Source organism: Sorex araneus, chromosome 3, assembly GCF_027595985.1.
Source record: "Sorex araneus isolate mSorAra2 chromosome 3, mSorAra2.pri, whole genome shotgun sequence".
Classification (NCBI taxonomy): domain Eukaryota; kingdom Metazoa; phylum Chordata; class Mammalia; order Eulipotyphla; family Soricidae; genus Sorex; species Sorex araneus.
This window is the reverse complement of record NC_073304.1, coordinates 62,676,597-62,697,227: the sequence shown is the minus strand read 5'-3', so window position 1 is coordinate 62,697,227 and position 20,631 is coordinate 62,676,597. Positions and strand designations below refer to the sequence as shown.

At 38.4% G+C, this 20,631-nt stretch overlaps 1 protein-coding gene across 3 annotated transcripts in view; it reads left to right on the top strand.

Moving 5' to 3' along the window:
- Nucleotides 1-20,631, top strand: part of SRP54 (signal recognition particle 54) — a 74,931-nt gene that overhangs the window by 8,412 nt on the left and 45,888 nt on the right. For all 3 annotated transcript variants that reach the window (XM_055129887.1, XM_055129884.1, XM_004612117.2), the window contains 7 exons: nt 3,850-3,960; nt 6,550-6,641; nt 7,639-7,723; nt 13,768-13,872; nt 14,436-14,502; nt 14,582-14,639; nt 19,382-19,532. In XM_055129887.1, the coding sequence (XP_054985862.1) occupies nt 3,883-3,960; nt 6,550-6,641; nt 7,639-7,723; nt 13,768-13,872; nt 14,436-14,502; nt 14,582-14,639; nt 19,382-19,532 (636 nt within the window). In that variant the 5' untranslated portion in view covers nt 3,850-3,882. The remainder of the gene's footprint in view (nt 1-3,849; nt 3,961-6,549; nt 6,642-7,638; nt 7,724-13,767; nt 13,873-14,435; nt 14,503-14,581; nt 14,640-19,381; nt 19,533-20,631) is intronic.

Sequence of the window (20,631 nt, the reverse complement as noted above, 5' to 3'; positions counted from 1 at the left end):
CACATGACCTTAGCGTACCATCAGCTAGCAAGAGGTGTAGATTGTCAGCACTCCTTGTGTGGTTCCAATCCCTCCTCTTCTCCCCTATCTCCCCTCCCCCTGAAAAAAAGAAAGAGAAAGAAAGAAAAAGAAATTATGTCTGTGCAGCTAATTGAAGGATTAAGGAAGGAACTATGTTGTCAGCCAGAGGAGGAGCATGAGCTAAGGCCTTGTGTAGGTAGAAATGCACATTAACAGCAATACCAAAGAGGTCAGTTGATTAAAATAAAGGGAGAGAGGGAGTGGAGAAGAGAAAGGCTGAGTAAAAGATGGTAAGGGAGGGAAGCAGAGGAGGGAAGTCTGAGGGAGAGCAGAAAGGAGAGAGAGAAGTGTCATTATTCTGAGATTTTGACCTCTGTGAAATGGAAAAAGAATGAAAGTTTTGAGAATTCTAACACCAGAGTTTTTAATTTTTGGAAATTGCAAAGGAAATTATATATAAATAAAAGGAATAGTCAATATTATTTCTCTATTAAAACAGTTTTGTTTTTAGGCAAATAATTTAAAAATATGCTGCCAATAGATACTTTTAGGAAAACATGGTAAAAAACTTCCCAGTTGGTTTTTGTTTTTTCATTAAAGAGCTAGTCAATATATGGGGAATAGATTGTATTTTTAAGAACATCTAATACAGCTTTTTAAAATTGAAGCTTATCTGTTTATGACATGATTTCTAAAAAAGTTAATTGTGTTGTCATAACGAGGATTATGTCACTACTGAAAACAGTGGTAAAAGATGAATGAAACGACTAAATCTTAGTTATTAACTGAGAATATTTGCATAAGCAATAATATGAATATGGGATAAGAAATTACAAGTTTCAGATGTTTTTATGATGTTGCTTTTTCAGCATAAAGTAATATTATTGTAAAATAATGGTAAGCACCTTTTCCCCGATGTCATCAGTTGTTGTTAGTTATTTTTAAGATTTTAAATGATCAGATTTTTACTCCAGTGGAAGTGTGTTTAATTAGAGCAGGAATATCATTTTGTCAGATATAGGCTCTTGAGTGCATTTCTCCTTTTTCTTTGACTCCTTATCTCTCTACTTGCCCTATGTTGAATGACTCAGTTCCTTTGTCATCTTATTTCTCTGTCTTTTTAAAATCTGTTCTAGACTCTACAGATACGAACTAGTATAAGTAGTCCTGGCCAGCTAAATTAGATTAGCATGAAAAAGCTAACCCAAGCAGTTTTAACAAACTTTTTCGCTGATATTGTGTATATTGGATAATTTACGTATGTCTTTTTTTTTTTGTCTGTTTTTGTGCACACTTGGTGGTTCTTGGGGACTGCTTCTGGCTTGGTTTTCGGTAGTTGCTCCTGGTAGTGATAGGGGACCATGAGTACTGGGGATTAAATCAGAGGCTCCTGTGTGCAAAACATGTGCTATTTCTCAGACCCATGATTGATAAGTTGGTTTTCAGAGCCCTGACACTAGGGACGAGCATTTCCCTAGAACCATATAGCCTAGTCCCCTGCCAGAATGTTTTATCCAAATAATAATCTAAAAATAAAATACTGACAATAAGGCATAAATGACCTAGACTTTTCCCTGTTGTCTTTCTGCTTCTGCCATTACATCTTCTTAAAAACAATCTTTCGTCTTTGTTTTCCTGTTCATCCAAATTTTATCCAGGTTTCAGGATTAATTCATGCTTAACCTCTTAAAAAAAGCCTATTGTGTTCACTTGAGGCTATTTTTTCTTCTTCAGATTCTTTCAAAAATAATCACTGGCAATTGACTATGCTCTATTATTGCTATCTTTGAACCTTTGAACTAGTTCTTTACTGGTATTAGTCATGATTCTTCTTAGAAACAGTACCAATAAGGAAGGGGGTGTATGCGTGTGTGTGTGAGAGAGAGAGAAAGAGGGTGTGTGTGTTTGTGTGTGTGTGTGTGAGAGAGAGAGAGAGAGACAGAGAGTGTGTGTGTGTGTGTGTGTGAGAGAGAGAGAGAGAGAGAGAGAGAGACAGAGGGTGTGTGTGTGTGTGTGTGTGTGTGTGAGAGAGAGAGAGAGAGAGAGAGAGAGAGAGAGAGAGAGTACTATACATAATTAGCTCATTCATGTGATCCTGGAAGCTACCAAATCCCAGAAGCCACGTGGTTAGTTGGCAAGCTGGAGACCTAGAGCTAGTCTGAAGGGTGGCAGGCTTGAGACCCAGAAAAAGCTGGTATTTCTCTTTGAGTCTGAAAGCAAGAAAAAAACTAATGTCCCAGCTTGAAAAAGAGATAAATTGTCTCACTATTTGTATGTTGTATCTTACCAGCTGGCAGATTAAAATACTTTGATGGCAAAGACAGCAAGCCATATTTGCTTTCTTAGCAAAGATGAGCCCTTGTATCCTGACTTGTGTTAATAAGTACATTTAATATTTCAGTGCTGGAAAGGTTTACTTCATGTATACAAAGATTAGCAATACACTTCTTGTTCATTAGAAAAATAAAACAAGGTAATATGTGTGTATGTGGGGTTAAGTGATCTAGTGACTAAAACTATTTCATTTAGGAGCTTGAATCAAAGTAGATTGCATAGTTCCTTAATATAGTTAAATGAAACCATATTTCTAGATGGAGATTGTCCCCCCTCCCCCCAAACACACATACATCCAGCAGTGCTCAGGAGCTATTCTGTTCATGGCTCTGTACTCAGGAGTCACTTCTGGTGGTATTTGGTGAGGAGGGGAAAGCAGGGGTGGGGGCACATCATATGTGTGCTGGAAATTCAACTAGGGTTGACTGCATACAAGGCAAACTCTTTATTTCCTGTCCTATATCTCTGGCCCCCAGGATGGAAATTTTACTTTTCTTTTTTACCACTTTTATTGAGGTGACATAATTTACAGTACTGTTAGTTACACTTTTCATGAAACCTTTTCCTCAAAAAAAAAATTTTTTTTTTGAGACTTCATACAATGGATTTATTTCTCACTGTCCTGGAGATTGGAAATTCTAGATTAAAGTGGTGGAGGATTTGGTATTTAATGAAGAACACTTCGTGGGTTGCAGATTGCCACCTTCTTCCAGTGTACTGATGGCCTTTCCTTGAGACATACTCAGAGATTCCAGTCTTGTCATTCAAAATGAATATTGTGTATATTAAATTGCTCATATTCACATGTTTGTCCAAGATGAGAACAGATCTGAGATTGTGTTACCATTTTTTTTTTTTTTTTTGGTTTTTGGGTCACACCCGGTGATGCACAGGGGTTACTCCTGGCCCTTCACTCAGGAATCACCCCTGGCGGTGCTCAGGGGACCATATGGGATGCTGGGATTAGAACCCGGGTCGGCCGCGTGCAAGGCAAACGCCCTACCCGCTGTGCTATCACTCCAGCCCACCATTTTTCTTAAAGCATATTATCTGATATGTTCCATTTGGAATTCATTTAGAATGTTCAATGAAGGGGCCGGAGTGATAGCACAGCGGGTAGGGAGTTTGCCTTGCACGCGGCCGACCCGGGTTCGATCCCCGGCATCCCATATGGTCCCCCAAGCACTGACAGGAGCAATTCCTGAGTGCAAAGCCAGGAGTAACCCCTGAGCATTGCTGGGTGTGACCCAAAAAGAAAAAAAAAAAAGAATGTTCCAATGAAGTATTTAAAAAGGTACTTTAACTGCAGCAACTTTTATACCTATTTAAGGTCCAGTCCTGCAGTACTGAAAATGTAGTTGAGGCTGTAGAAGTTAAAGATACAGTATCTAAATACTGTAGTACTTTAATTTAAACTTAGCCTTTTTTAGAACTTTTTATTCTGACAGTGTTGATTGTTTTCCAGATAATCTTATTTAATGTTTTCCTACCTAGATTTTCTTTTAATCACATCTTAAAACCTTCAAGATGGTACTAGCAGACCTTGGAAGAAAAATAACCTCAGCGTTACGCTCACTGAGCAATGCCACCATCATCAATGAAGAGGTATGTGACGTATATATAATCTCACATGACAAGCCTTGGAGAGTTGGATTATTAGTAATTTGTATGCTTATATTAATATGGATTTAATGTCTATAGATAAAACCTAAAACTACAAATATTAGTAATAATTTTAAAAATAAGTTTTGAGTCTTACTAATTTCATCTTATTAAAAACTTACAAAACACATTTGTGATACATTTAAAACTTTTGACTTATACTTTATTTTGTGAAAATAGCTAAGATTTGTAGATTAACTTTTGCTTTCTCTCTTGACATAGACCTAACTTAAGTATCATGTTTTTTCCTTTCATGTCCCTATCTGATCATTTTCCTTGAGGTTTACTTTTTGTTGTTGTTGGGTGATCAAACCCAAGGCCTCATACGTGTAACACATGTACACTACCATTGTGTTACATTCTGATATCTCTCCTCTTGATTTTTATTCAGCGCTGGGGAACAGGGATGAGGCTCAGTGCAAACCTGTTTGCCTTCTTTGTGTTAGGACTTGGTTAGATCACTGGTATCCCCCCTCTGCTACCCCCCCCCAAAAAAGGGAAAAAGATAAGTAGTTTAATTTTGACTTTTTTTTTATATATAATTTATTTATTTTTAATTAGAGAATCACCGTGAGGGTACAGTTACAGATTTATACACTTTTGTGCTTATAATTCCCTCATACAAAGTTCGGGAACCCATCCCTTCACCAGTGCCCATTCTCCACTACCCGTAAACCCAGCGTCCCTCCCACCCTCCCCAATCCCATCTCCCCCCCCCACCCCACCCTGCCACTGTGGCAGGGCATTCCCTTCTGTTCTCTCTCTCTAATTAGCTGTTGTGGTTTGCAATAAAGGTGTTGAGTGGCCACTGTGCTCAGTCTCTAGCCCTCATTCAGCCCGCAACTCCCTTCCCCCACATGGCCTTCAACTACAATGTAGTTGGTGATCGCTTCTCTGAGTTGCTCTTTCCCCGGAACGTGAGGCCAGCCGAGAAGCCATGGGGTTAATTTTGACTTTTTTGATTTATTTTCCATGAACTTCTTGTTGTTGTTTTTTTTTTTTATGGTAGATTTTTATAAGCTGGTATCCTTATATGGTATTCTCTTTTTATCTGAAATACTCTTCTTTGTAATTTTATTGCTTTAGGCTTAAGATGTTTTTCTTTTATTCCATGCATTGTATCTTCCTGGTTTATAAATTGAAAAATATTACCCTAAAAATATGGGTTTATATTTTGTGGAACTAATGGAAAAATATTTGGTTTTTAGAAGACCTTGTTTAGCATCTCACCTATATGATACAAATTTCCAGTTCCTTAATGCATGATAGCATTTAACTTATAAGATGGCTTGAAGGATAAATTAAATAAATGAATGGAAGGTACTTTCTAACTTATGTTTGAATATCTGTATTTCTTTCCCTATACTCTATATGCTGTAGAATTAAATAATTCTGGAACCGTCTTTGATCTCACGTAGTACAACCTCTCATTTATCATCAACAGGAAGTCAGTTTCACATGTTTATCGGAAGAGCTAGGATTAGAATTCTTTTCCTCGTTCTTCATTTAGTATCTAATTATTATTAAATAATAAACCATAACTCAAATAATTGTTTAGTCTCCAAAATTCAGAATCAAAACAACAGCTTTTTAAACAGTTTTCCTTGCTATATAACCATTATGCTGTTCGTATGTGTAGTGATGGAATAAAACAAACAGGGAGAGGAGCGTGGTGGAAAGTAGGATACTGCTGTTTCTTGAATGGGCAACTTCTTTGCTCTTGGTATTGTGCTGCTAGGGAACTAACAAGGCGAAATCTGTGTAGTGAAAGATAAGTTATGTTTTTATCAGACCCCTTTAATGAGGGATAAAGAAATCTGTAAGCCTCTATAGGATATACGAAGAGAGTTGACAATGAGTATTCATTTAAGAAGTATTCAAGGGTTTATTTTTTGCATATTTTTGTCAGCGCCAAAAATGTAGTAGTGGAAAAAAAAGAACCATTTCTTTGTGGAGCTTACATTCTAGTATGTAAACAGTTATTGCACGAGCAATTAAAGCTTCATCTTTTCTTAAATACTTCATAGTTTAGTGCCTTTCAACTGCGGAGCCTTCCAACTCAGTAAATATGTAATGATACTTATCAGTGGACTATAATTTCCTTTTCAACATTATATCTCTATTGTGAGTAAAATAAACTTGCTAGGTAGGAACAGGTTTTTCTTGGCAGCCCAATTAATCAAATATAGTGTATCAGCAACAGGAAACTTTTATGATATAGAAAATTTCAATGACCATATCTATTGTGAGGGAACTTTATTTTTGTTCATTTAGTATCTTTATTATTTTGATATTGTCTTCAATCTTGGAATAAAATTATAGTAATACTGTTGTGTAAAGCAAAATGAAATATTTTGATTTAGCAGAATGATTAGACATTTAGTAAGATTATCTAAGAACTTGAAGACGTTTCCCCCCAATAGTGTAGTATTATTCTTAAGGGATCATGGTAGTATAAGGTGATTGTTCAACCATGGTTTTTATATGATTAAAATGATATACTAGATATTTAAAATTTTTACTTATTTACAGGTATTAAATGCTATGTTAAAAGAAGTATGTACAGCATTATTGGAAGCAGATGTTAATATTAAACTAGTAAAGCAACTAAGAGAAAATGTCAAGTAAGTAAAATTAATCAGGTAAAAAAACAGGCAAAACTGAATTCAATTACTAAGTTGGTGGGCTAATTGGAAAAGTCTGCTATATAATGAAACATTTTCTGTTGTATAGCACTGAAAAGAACAGAATTTATATGTTGGAAGAATATGTGTATAGAATGTTTCCATAATGATGGTTCTAAGAAAAGAGTACATGTGGCTTTCATTATTTGTGGATTTCTTTCCATTTTGCTATTTTATTTGGATGGATTTAATCATACTATATATTTTATTATAAAAAGGCTTCTAACTGCTCAGATTCTTCATAGAAAAAATGGTGTCATTTTATCCTTTTCAGACTAAAATGACATTAATCAGTCTCCTTTACTATTGGAGAATTACATTCTTTTTTGTCTCCTTTTTTGGCTTCTTTGTTCATATTGAATGAAGGAGTGATGTGTGTGGTCTCAGTTATTGTATTCATTGGAAGAAGCTCTCACTAGGAGGAGGCACACAAAATAATACGGGGCGGCTCAATTAACTGCTTGAATTCTGGCCCTTGTCATGCATAGGCCATCCCTCCATTTTTGTTTTGTTTTAGTGGATAATAAATGTAGAACTCTTAGCATTTAAGCATTTTATACTAGAGAAAGAACTATTTTCTGCCAGGTGTAAAGTATAAAAGCTGCACAAAAAAAAATAATCTTTTACAAAGATATGACAAATTAATGTCTAGGTTAAAAACAAACCCAGGTTTTAAAAACTAACCAAAGTTAAAAACAAGCAAAAAAGAAATCAACTAGCCAAAGTCTAATACTTAATAATAAATTCCTTGTGGCTTTGAATTTAAACTTTAGGCTTGAATCTAAAGTAACTATATGCATAGTAATTAGAAGACTGTTACTATGAATGTTGACCATGCTTACATAGTTTTGGTGCAGAACCTTTTTTCCTTTAGTGTTCTTAGTGTTTTAACTGATTTTTTTCTCTCTTTTAACTACAAATCACCACCACTGTGAAGGTCTGCTATTGATCTTGAAGAGATGGCATCTGGTCTTAACAAAAGAAAAATGATTCAGCATGCTGTATTTAAAGAACTTGTGAAGGTAATAAAAAGTATATCAAAGCTTTTCAGTAGGACGAGGTGGGGAAATAAATTAGGGAAGGGAACATGTTCTAGGACAATAGTGGGGGAGGGGAAAAGTGTCTGCCACGGAGGTAGGCTAGGAGCAGAAGGGAAACTGATGGCATTGGTGGAAGGTAGTGGACTGGTAAAGGGATTGATGTTGGAGCAGTGTAGCCTGAAACTCAGTCATAAATATTTTGTAACTTTGCCATTCATGGTAATTTGATTAAAAAATACAAAACAAAAAAGTATATTAAGATTGTGGTATGATTCTCTATGAACCACTATGTTAAAAAATACATAAGCACTGTAGACAGGAATCTTTATTTTCCCCACATATTTCACATATCAGGCCAGAGATATAGTACAGTGTGTAGAGTACTTTCTTTGCTTAGGGCTGACTCAGATTCGATCCCTGGCATCATGTCAGGAGTGATTTCTGAGTGCAGAGCCTGGAGTAAGTCCTGAAGATAGTCCCAAAATCAAAACCAAAATTTATTTCATGTGTGTATTTATATTTTGGGGGTTGAGGGAGGCAGGGGTTTAGGCCACACCCTACAATGATCAGGGCTTACTCCTGGCTCTGTGCTTAGGGATCACTTCTGACAGTGCTCAGGGGACCTTATGGGACACTGGGGATTGAACCGGAGTCAGCCACATACAGGGCAAGCCTTTAATCCCTATACTATTACTCTGACCCCCAGAATACTTCATATTTTTATGTAATATTTACTGTATCAAATAATAATTGGGAGGCTGGAGCAATAGTACATCTGATAGGACGTTTGCCTTCCATATGGCTCACTCAGGTTCAATCCCCAGCACTATATATGGTCCCTCGTGCCTTCTCAGGAGTGATTCTTATGTGCAGAGCCAGAAGTAAACCTTGAGTGTCGCCAGGTGTGGCCCCCGCAAACAAAAGCAAATTAAGGACCTTTAGCTTTTCTAAAGCTATTTTTATTATAGACCTTGGATACAGAATTTTGAGTATATCTAAGAAGGCTAATTTGGTTCCTACAACAGAGGTGGAGAGGTTTCAGCAGACATTGGTGAAGTGATTTTGGCACATTGGTGATGAGTGTGCTGTGACAACTTACCTTTGAAAAGATGTGAAGAAACTATCCTGAAACATGTTAGATATAAACAGTGTACCTCAATTTTAAAAAAGGAGAAAAATTAAAAAGCCAAATCCAAGTTACAAAGATGTGAAACTTCACTCTATATTAATTAATGGAAAGGCCTCTGAGTTTATCTTCTTTTAATACCAACTCCTACTATTGAAACTCCTACTTCTGTGCAGATAGTCACTCTCGCCAAATGTTGTGTACTATAGAATCTTCTTGAAAACTGTGTTTTAGTAAAGTTTCATTTTTCACATAGTAAATAAGGCCTATTCTGTTTCCTTATAGAAGTGATGTTATTGTGGCTGTCATAAAAATATGAAGATCTTAGAACTTTAAAAAATATGCATAAGTCAAAAATGGTAGGAAGACAAAGAGGAAGGAATTTCTAAAATTTTTGGTTTCAAAAATAACAGATGTCTGCTAAGTGGCCTCTGACTGTTTTTTTCCTTCATTCTGTGTATTGTTTCACTTACTTCTTTGGTTCCAAACAGAGCTTATTCGTACTTTGGAAGTCAAGATGGTTTTGTAATTTCAGTTTATCCTGTAGGTTAGTTAAAAAGAAAACTCAGGCTTAAAAGAAGTCATTGGGTTTGTATAATCATACGTTCTACTCAGTTTGCAGTTGATGACACTGCTAATTAATGGTAGACCCCGGTCTGATTCCTAAACTCTGTGTAGGATTTCTCAGATTATTTCCAAATTGTTTTTCATCTAGTTCATGAATCAACGCAGAGTGAGTGAAAAAATTTTTTACTCCTGCCTGTGTACTCAGGGGTCACTCCTTGCAGTACTCAGGGAATCTGCTGTGTTGGCCACATGCAAGCCAAGTACTTGAACTCTGTACCCTCTCTCTAGCCCCCTAGCATGGTTAAGTGAAATGAGCTAGTAAATATATTTAATACTTGAACAAATGGAAAATCTGTGGCAATTACACTTGGGGATTTGGTGGACCATCTCCAAATAAATGAAGGGAGCCTTTCACTTTTAGGAAAATAATGCTGTGATTAATGGAAAATTCAAATTTTCAAGTAAAAATTAGAAACTTGTATATTGACTATGAGTTTGATATCATTTGAGTACTTATTTTTCTGATAGGATCAGTATTGATGTTAATAAATAAAAAAACTACAACAGGGAGGCGTTTGACTTGTATGCAGCCAACCCAGGTTCAATCCCTGGCATCCAATATGGTCCCCCAAACCATATTTTCATAATTCCTGAGAGCCAGGAGTAATCTGTGAGCACCACTGGGTGTGACAGAAAAACCAAAACAATAAAGGGTTTTGGACCCTTAAAAAAAAAAAAACTAGATGTGTGTCAACAGTGGAGATATGTGTAACTCATCAAACTGATAATTTCTAAAAGATTAACTCATGATTATAAAAACCCTGCTGAGTCTAAGATTCAAAAGTACAAGATAGGTGTTGGTGGGATAGCAGTAAGCATAGCTGCCTTTTAAAGTGCAATGTTGAATAGTATGTTTAAATAAAATATTAAAATATACTGCCTTCATTATTGTTTCTGGTTACATATGATAGCTAATATTTACAAATAATTTGATTGTAAATGAGCTCCTGAGACTGAAAATTAGTTAAGTGTTGCTGTTCTTGGGTGCAGAAACTGCCCCCGGCGCCATGTAATCCCATAAACAGCCAACATCTAGAGACTATAAAACCAGGTTCCCAGAAGCGACATCTTATAACCTAGTTTTCCCTCTCAGAGAACCTCGCAAGCTACCGAGAGTTTCCTGCGTGCATGGGAGATCCTGGCAAGCTCCCTGTGGCATATTCATACGCCAAAACCAGTAACAATGATGGGTCTCATTCCCCTGACCCTGTTAGAGCCTCCAATGTGGCACCGTTGGAAAGGATGAGTAAAGAGAGGCTTCTAAAATCTCAGGGCTAGGACAAATGGAGACGTTACTGAGACCACTCAAGAAAATCGACTATCAACGGGATGGTTATGATGATGATTCTTGGTGCAAAAGGAAGAGAAGACAGACTAATAAAATCAGTAAAAATGTGTTTTAAATGGTAGTTCCACAGAGAACTGGGTAGTTCTGCTGTCAGACCAAGAGTGTCAGTGATAGATGTAGGGTGTTGTCTGTGTTCTGAAAGGGTGTTGGAGCAAAAGGAGTGAATTTATGTTTAAGATAGATTCTACCTTTTACACAAGTTTACTTAAGGCTGAATCTATATCTGGGACAGAAATACATAGTTTTTTCTTTTCCTCACTTTTCTACAACATGCCTTTCCTCAAAATTCAAGTCTGATATGGATTCTATGAACTAAATGCTACCTAGAATGGAAACACTTTGTTTAAAAGACTTATTTTATTTCTGTGGAAGTCAGCTCATATCAAGTATGTTTGCAGCTTAGGCAGAAGAGCAGTTCCTGCATGTGGTGCAAGGAATTGAAGTCAGGAGGGCCTTGAGCTGCCAAGGCATGTGCTTCCCTATTTGAGTTTTATGAGCTCTTTGGTGTCTGTTGCAACTACTCAGCTATATTGTATAATGTAGCACTAGAACAGTACACTAGTGGATTTAGTAGTATTCTGTTAAACTTTATTTACACAGTATGCCAACATTTGATCTAGAACCTTAACTTGTGGCTTAATATTATGCATAATGAATATACATAGAGAACAATGTTCTTCATCAATGTTGATGAGAAAAAAAATGACCCAGCCACATTGAACAGAATTGTTTGAGCATTTGCCTTCTTTATATGTTCCTTTAAAGTTGCAGCTTTCAAGAACCAGTCAAAGACATTGAGGACCATCAGTACAGGTTTCAAGCTCCAAACAACTGGCTCACAAATTATCTTTTTTTAATGAACTTTTAAAATGCCTTTTATTTGATTAATGACTACTCATGAACCTTAATTTTCCACTCTCCGGAAAATTGCTGATTATTTTTTCCTAGTTTGCTAAGTATAATTTTTTTTTCTTCTTTTTGTTTCTTTTTTTTTTGCTAAGCATAATTTTTATTGTAGGCAAGCCTCACCTGGTGTTGCTTGGTGACTTTTTCCAGCTAGGAGCTTGGGGTTGAGCCCAGGCATCCTGCATGCAAAGCATATGTTCCGGCACATTGAATAGTCTCTCTAGTCTTCTCTATAGATAGAATAGAATAATAAGACTGTATAGAATAAGAAGTCTTAAGTATTGCAGAATCTAACATTCAAGGACCTGGAGAGTGTTTTCATATTAAACCATGTTTTACATAATTATTACATATGCTATGTACAGTATGGCACATACATGTGATTTGTAATTTTGCTTATACATAAGCATTTGTTAAATTGAACATGAAGATAAGTGTTGTTCTAGTGTGGGAGCCACTAGCCACATATGGCTATGGAGTATTTGAGTGTGGGTGGTTCAAATAGAGACGTATTATAAGTACAAATATATGCCAGGTTCAGAAATGGTGTGGGGAAAAGGAATACAAAATGCCTCATTCCTTTTTAAACGAGATGACATGTTAAAATGGTATCATTGATGAGTCATTAATACGGGTAACATAAAATATTAAAATGTACTTATTTGGGTGTCCCTAGTAGGGCTCCAGGGCCATCCCTGGTGATACTAGTTGTGTTTTTGTTTGTTTGTTTTTGTTTATTTTGTTTTTTTTGTTTTTGCTTTTTGAGTCACACCCAGCGATGCACAGGGGTTACTCCTGGCTCATGCACTCAGGAATTACTCCTGGCGGTGCTCGGGGGACCATATGGGATGCTGGGATTCGAACCTGGGTTGGCCACATAAAAGGCAAATACCCTACCTGCTGTGCTATTGCTCCAGCCCCTAATTGTGTTTTTGATCCAGTGCTAGGACCCAGTGATGGTACTGCTTGAACCTTTTGGTACCAGGAACAACCAGAGCCACCCAGTAGTGTTTGGGACTTTTCACACCATACTTAGCAATTTCCTGGGAACTCCAGGGCTGCATTCTTCGATGCTCAGGAGGCCATGTGTTGCTAGGGATTGAACCCTGCCTTGTAGCACCCTAAGCCCTGGACTGTCTTCCTGGCTCCTGGTTTGCTTTTTCAAGCATCACTGTTAGAAAAGTTGAAACTCAGTTGTGGCCTATACAGAACTGATACAGATATGCATTTGGCTTAAACGTGGTCTCATATTTTAATCACAGTGAAGCTTATTTTTAAAGTATTTTGATGGGCCCAAGTGATTGAATAGTGGGTAGGGCATTTTCCTTGAACTCAGCAGACTTGGGTTTGATCCCTGGCACCAGGTCATCCCTGACTAACTATGCTTGGTGTGGAGATGGGTTAGGGAGGTGTTTGCTCCCTGCAGTGCTCAGGGGACCATGCTGTTCTACAAATTGAACCTGGATTTCCCAATACAGACTATGTACATGCAGCCCTTTGAGCTCTCTCTGACCCAGTAGTGCATTGTTTCAAATTCTTAAGTTTCACTGCTTGTGGGAGAAGGGATATAGGTGGGTTGTATAAGATTGATAGGATTGTGGGCAAATTTTTTCGTTTTCGTTTTGGGGCCATACCTTATTGTGCTTAGGGCTTATTCCTTGGCTCCACTCAAAGATCATTCCTGCCCCATACGGGTGACTTTTATATCAGAATGTTCTTAAATTATCTTTATAATTTAAAAGTTGTTGGGGAGGCCAGAATGATAGACAGCAGGTAAGGCACTTGAGTTTCACAGATCTGACTTGGATTTGATTCTGGATACCTCATCTGCTTCCCTGAGCCCACCAGGAGTAATCCCTGAACACAGAGCCAGCAGTAAATCTTGGATTGCCATTTGTTGCCCTGGAACTAAAAAAAAAGTGTTTTTAACTTGAGGGAGATGGATTTTGGTTTTGGGTATAAGGGTAAATTGACTTGAATTAAGCATATTTTATTCTTAATTTGATTTTTTCCTTGTAGCTTGTAGACCCTGGAGTTAAAGCATGGACACCTACTAAAGGAAAGCAGAATGTGATTATGTTTGTTGGATTGCAAGGGAGTGGTAAAACAACAACTTGTTCGAAGGTAAGTAATACTTTTTTCTTTTCTTTTTGAATTTTTGGGACCATTTTCAGTAGTGCTCAAGGTTTAATTCTGGCCGTGCACTCAGGGATCATTCCTGATGAGGCTTGGAACATCTTGTAGAGTACGGGGCATCAAACCTGGGCTGGCCACAAGCAAGTGGTCTACCCACTGTACTTAAATAAGCCTTCCCAGCAGAATTCTGAGGATGCAGAGAGTCCCTCCCAGCAGGAGTCAGCCTGGCATTGCAGGCCTGATGGCTCAGTGCTCAGGCCTGAATGTGTGGTTCAGTGGTACTGGACACCTGCAAAGTTACACCCAGTGGTCCTGAGAGCTGGGAGTCCCTGTGGTGTTAAGGGCTGACTGGCTGCTCAAGCACTGACAGGAATGACCCCCAGGTGTGAAGTTGGGAATATCCCCTGAACCCCATCCGGTGTTACCCCTCTCCCCACAAAATAAACCCCAAAATAAAACTTTACTACTTAAGTAGATAATAGTAGTAAACAGAAACAGTTGTCTGAATACAATTAATATTTCTTGATAATATATTTCTTTTTCTTTCCCAGTTAGCATATTATTACCAGAGGAAAGGTTGGAAGACTTGTTTGATATGTGCAGACACATTCAGAGCAGGTGATGTGTTGAAATTACAAATTAGTTGCTCTAACTTTTATCTTAAAGTTTGAGAATTCATTAACTCTTTTTCTCATAGGTGCTTTTGACCAGTTAAAACAGAATGCCACCAAAGCAAGAATTCCCTTCTATGGAAGGTGGGTTTCCATTTTCATTTTGATAATCATGTTTATTATTATACCTGTCTTTTATACTGTGTAGTCACATTTTAATATAAGTTTAATTTTTTCTGGACAGTGGGGCAAAACTAAATTATTTGAAATGATAAATTATTTTTTATTACATTTTTGATCCATTCTGATAGAAAACAGGGAACACTATTTCTTTTGGGGGGGCCATGCCCAGTGGCGCTCAGGACTTACTCCTGGCTCTGTGCTCAGGGATCACTTTTGGTGGAGCCCAGGGAACCCTGTGAGGTTCTGGGGATTAAACCCAGGTCAGTTGTCTGCAAGGCATGCATCTTCTGCAGTGTACTACTGCCCCACCACACTTTTTCTATTTCTGTTGTGTTTTTTGTTTGTTTGGGGGGGTCACACTGGGCTTACACCGCGTTCTTTTCTTAGTGATAACTCCTGGTGGGGCCCAGGGCATCCTATGGGGAACTCCTCTCTTCCAAGATGCCCTGAGCCAGCCTTATCCAAGACAAGTACCTTACCCACTGTACTATCTTCAGCCCTATTTCTATTGTCTTTTAAGACCTATCTGATATTTTTCTCGATTAAACTCATACTTGTGAATTCTGTACTCTTATTTAATATAGTATATAAAAATTGCGTTTGATCATCCTAGGATTACTTAAAAATCTATAGTCTCAGGTAGAGATTCTGATCATTGGCCTTTCCTCGTTTTATGTACATTGCTATTTGCATTTTAATATGCACTGTTTTATTATTGTTTTTTGAATTTTTTTTTTTTTTTGCTTTTTGGGTCACACCCGGCATTGCACAGGGGTTACTCATGGCTCTGCACTCAGGAATCAGCCCTGGCGGTGCTCAGGGGACCATATGGGATGCTGGGAATCGAACCCGGGTCGGCCACGTGCAAGGCAAACGCCCTACCCGCTGTGCTATCGCTCAGCCCCAATATGCACTGGTTTAATTGGTATTAGCTTTTTTACAAATTAGTATTGTCAAATGAAACCACACATATTAAAAAATTGTTTTCCCCCTAAATTAAGTACAATAAAATGCATGTGTTCATATGAGATTTAAATGAATAAAATTACTATATTAATATGCATTTGGGGGTTGGGTTGTTGAGCTAGACCTAGTGGTGCTAGGTTTACTCCCAGCTCTGTTCTTGGGAGTCCTTCCTAGCTGTGCTTGAGGAACCATGCAGTGCTGTGCATTTTGGGAGCAGATTCAAGAGCACCTTAACCCCTGTACTGTCTTTTTTCAATCCCATCTGCATTTAAATTTAATTTACTATAGGTTTTAGGCTAGTATAGTCAAATTTTGGCTTATGCTTAGGGCTTAGTCCTGGAGCTGTGCTCAGAGATTACTCTTGTCAGTGCTTGGGGGACCTTATGGGGTGTTGGGAGTTGAACCCAGGTCAGCAACTTATAGGGTGAGCTCTGCCAGCTATATCATATTTCTGGCCCCCATCCATATTTTAAGAATAAGTACATGAGGGCTTGGGAGATAGCTTCATCACATTATATATACTAGCACCTGAATTCAAAGCTTGGCACCATATGCCACCCTTCACCCCTGGCATTGCCAGCTGTAGCCCTGAAAGCCTCCAAGCACCACAGGGGTGGCCTCTTGGTCTCTAACATCCTGGGGCCATAGCATTGAACCTTTCAGTGTGGTTGACTTAAGTATCACGGTCCCAATGACCACTGCTTGGGAGCCCCCACCCCTCAAAAAGCTTGGTTTCCCAAATAAAACTACAAAATATTCCCATTTCTCCCCTAAGTTAATTAGGTTTGCTGTAGATCCAATAACAGTCTTAGAAGATTTTTCTTTCTGGAACTTGCTAATTCTAAAGTCGATTCATAAAGGGATGTTGGTACACTGGTATTGAAATTATATACATGAGAAACCATCGTTAGCAATATTATAAGTAACAGAACTTCAATCAATAAATAAATTATAATTTTTTTAAAGGCTACCCAGTAAAACACAGTTGAGATCAGTCAAAAAAATGTTAAAGGTGCAGCCAGTTAGGGTACTTGCATTACATGCAGTGATTTGATTCTAATCCCCGGTCTCACAAATTGTCCCTGAAGCCCCCAGGAGTGCTAAGTGCAGAGCTAGGAGTAAGCCCTGAGCACTACCAGATATGGCCCTAAAATAAAAATGTTAAAGAGGAAAGAGCGATTATTTATTATTCCTGGTATTTTTTTAAAAAAAAAATTTATTAGTGAATCACTGTGAGGTAAAAGAGCAATTATTTATTATTCCTGGTATTTTTTTTTCTTTTTGGGTCACACCTGGCGATGCACAGGGGTTACTCCTGGCTCTGCACTCAGGAATTACCCCTGGCGGTGCTCGGGGGACCATATGGGATGCTGGAAATCAAACCCGGGTCGGTCGTGTGCAAGGCAAACGCCCTACCCTCTGTGCTATCGCTCCAGCCCCCTTATTCCTGGTGTTTTTTTTAAAAAATTTTTTTATTAGTCAATAACTGTGAGGTACAGTTACAGATTTACAACCTTTCATGCTTTCGTTTCAGTCATACAGTGATCGAGTACCCATCCCTCTACCAGTGCTCATTTTCCACTACCAATGGTGCCAGCATCTCTCCCACCACCCCCATCCTGCCTCCTTCACCTCCCCCCCGCCGTCTTTGTGGCAGGGTATTCCCTTTTTGCTTTCTCTCTCTCTCTCTCTCTCTCTCTCCCTCCCTCCCTCCTTCTCTCCCTCCCTCCCTCCCTCTCTCTCTCTCTCTCTCTCTCTCTCTCTCTCTCTCTCTCTCTCTCTCTCTCTCTCTCTCTCTCCCTCCCTCCCTCCCTCCCTCCCTCTCTCTCCCCTTTTGGGTATTGTGGTTTGCTATATAGGTATTGAGTGGCCATCATGTTCATTCTGTAGTCTACTTTCAGCCCGCATCTCCCATCCCGAGCGGGCCCTCCTAGCACACTTTGCTTGGTGGTTCCTTCTCTATCAGAGCTGCCTTTTCCCCCAGCATGTGAGGCTGGCTTCTAAGCTGTGGAGTAATTCTCCTGGTACTTATCTCTACTATTCTTGGGTGTTAGTCTCCCATGCTGTTACTTTATATTCCTGGTATTTTTAATATGATGATGTATCACTGTATCACTGTCATCCCGTTGCTCACCAATTTGCTCGAGCGGGCATCAGTAACGTCTCCATTGTGAGACTTGTTACTCTTTTTGGCATATTGAATGCGCCATGGGTAGCTTTCGAGGCTCTGCCGTGCGGGCGAGATAATCTCAGTAGCTTACCGGGCGCTTCAAGAGGGACAGAGGAATCAAATCCAGGTCAACCGTGTACAAGTCTAACGCCCTAAAATGTGCAAAGAAATGATCAAAGACATTCGTAAGAGAGCTGGAGACATAGTACAGCAGGTAAGGTGCTTGGCTTATATGCACCTAACCCAGGTTTGATCCCCAGAACCCCATGTGGTTTCCTATGTAACCCCTGGGCTTAGAGCCAGAAGTAAACACTGAGCACTGCTGGGTATGGCCCCAACCCTACCTCTCCCCAAATGTTCATGAGAAGGGATTCAGGGGTAGAAGATATAGTACGGTAGGTAGGACACTTAACTGGCATGCGGTTAGTCTGGCATCCCTGGCATCCTGTGTTGTCCTTCAAAGCCCTGCCATCACAAAACATCTGATTCCTGAGCACAGAGCAATAAGTAAGCCCTGGGCATCAATGGATGTGACACAAGCACTCCCCACCCCCAGCCTTCCAACTCCTCCCATAAAGAAGGGATTGATGTATATATATGCACTGGAATACAATGATGTATTGTCTACACATTACATTGTCAGTTGTAAAATTACGAACCCATTTGAAATCAACTCTATAGAACATACTTCTTGATTCTAAGATTGACAGAGGTTTTGAGGATAAAGATTATAGTAAAATTGGGGCTGGAGTGATAGCATAGCGGGTAGGGCGTTTGCCTTGCACGCGGCCGACCCGGGTTCAAATCCCAGCATCCCATATGGTCCCCTGAGCACCGCCAGGAGTAATTCCTGAGTGCAGAGCCAGGAGTAAGCCCTGTGCATCGCCAGGTGTGACCCAAAAACCAAAAAAAAAAAAAAAAAAAAAAGATTATAGTAAAATAGGAGTAAAGTTAATTAACTTCATGAATGACATTTTATCTTAAAAGTCTACACATAATAATTTCTTTGATCCAAATTCAACAGGTTCCAAGGAATAATCATGTACAAATATTTATATTGATTTTAATAGCAAGTAATTAGAAAAACCTCAAGTAACCAACAACAAAGCATTTATTTAATAAATGATAGACTAGCCATATGATGGCATATAAAATATAGCTAGAGTCATGATTTACAAGAATATTTTATTGTTTTGTGGAATGTAGTAGTTTGTGAGAAACGTTCAATGGAAAAGTAGGTATGAAACACTATGTAATCTGACTTCCATTATTAAAGAAAAATAATAATTTTTAATGATTAAAAAACTCATGAGCACAGCTGGGTATGAACCAAAAAAACAAAAAGAACAGGGATGCAGCAGAATTATACAGGATTTTCTGTGTGAAAACTAGACAAAATTTGATGCTACTCCAGATGTAGATTGCTTTTTTTAATATTAGATTTTATTTTTCCAAATTGAAATTGTGATTATTAAAACAGTTTACAAGACTAACAATTTCCAAATTATTAGTATTTAGAAGCTTTGCTATTGGAGTTACTGCTAAATTATTTGTTGATGTTAAATAGCTATACAGAAATGGATCCGGTTATCATTGCCTCTGAAGGAGTAGAGAAATTCAAAAATGAAAACTTTGAAATTATTATTGTTGACACAAGTGGGCGCCATAAGCAAGAAGATTCTTTGTTTGAAGAAATGCTTCAAGTTGCTAATGCTATAGTAAGTAGCTTTCAGTTTAATAACATTGTAATGACTTTCGTTAATTTGATTGCAAAACTTGATTAAGTTTATAATCCTGAGTTATTTTGCCTTTGAGGTAGATTTAAGTATCAAAAAATAAATTTCCCTTCTCACTTAATCATTCTGATGGCACGGAGAAGAAAAATAGTATTAGTTTAAGTGTGAGTGCCAGAGAACTATTACAGGGGCTAAGGCACTTGCTTTGCTTGTATGTAACCAATCCCTTTTTAGTTCCCAGCTCCACATAATGTTCCTCTGAGCATAGAGCCAGGAAGCCATGAGTACTGCCTTTCCCCTCCCAAAATACAGCAACAACAAATACTATTTATCATTTAATTTCTCTTTAAAATTGTAATGAAAATAACTTGGAAAGAAGTTTCTACGTGACCCAAGTCACCAATTTTTTTTTTCTTTTGGGGCCACACCTGGCAATGTACAGGGGTTACTCCTCTTTTTATTTATTTAATTTTTATTGAATCACAGTTACAAGGTTGTTTGTGATTGGGTTTTAGTTAAATAATGTTCCAACACCCATACTTTTACCAGGGTGCATTTCCCACCACTAATGTCCCCAATTTCTTTCCCATAACCACCCCCACTGCCACCCGGCCGCTCTGTGGCAGGCACTTTTCTTCTCTCTCTCTCTCCCTCTCACTCCCTCTCTTTCCCTTTCTTCCTCTCCCTCTCTCTCTCCCTCACTTTCCCTCTCTCCCTCCCCCCTCCCTCTCCCACCTCCCTTCTCCCTCTTCTTCATTATCTCTTTCTCTCTCTCCTCTCTCTGGTGTTCTCTCTCTCTCTCTCTCTCTCTCTCTCTCTCTCTCTCTCTCTCTCTCTCCTCTCTTTCCCCTTTCCTTTTGGCTTTTGTGGATTGCATTACAGATACTGAAGGTTTTTCAGTATCTGTATATATATATAAATATATATCAGTATATATATAAAAGAATATATATATATATATTCTTTTACCTGTTTTGTTCAGAGTGACCATTTCTAACTATTATTGTCATACTGGTTCCTTCTCTGTCTTTACTGTCTTTTTCTCCCAAGAAAAGTCTTTTTGCCCAGACTTGTGGCAAAC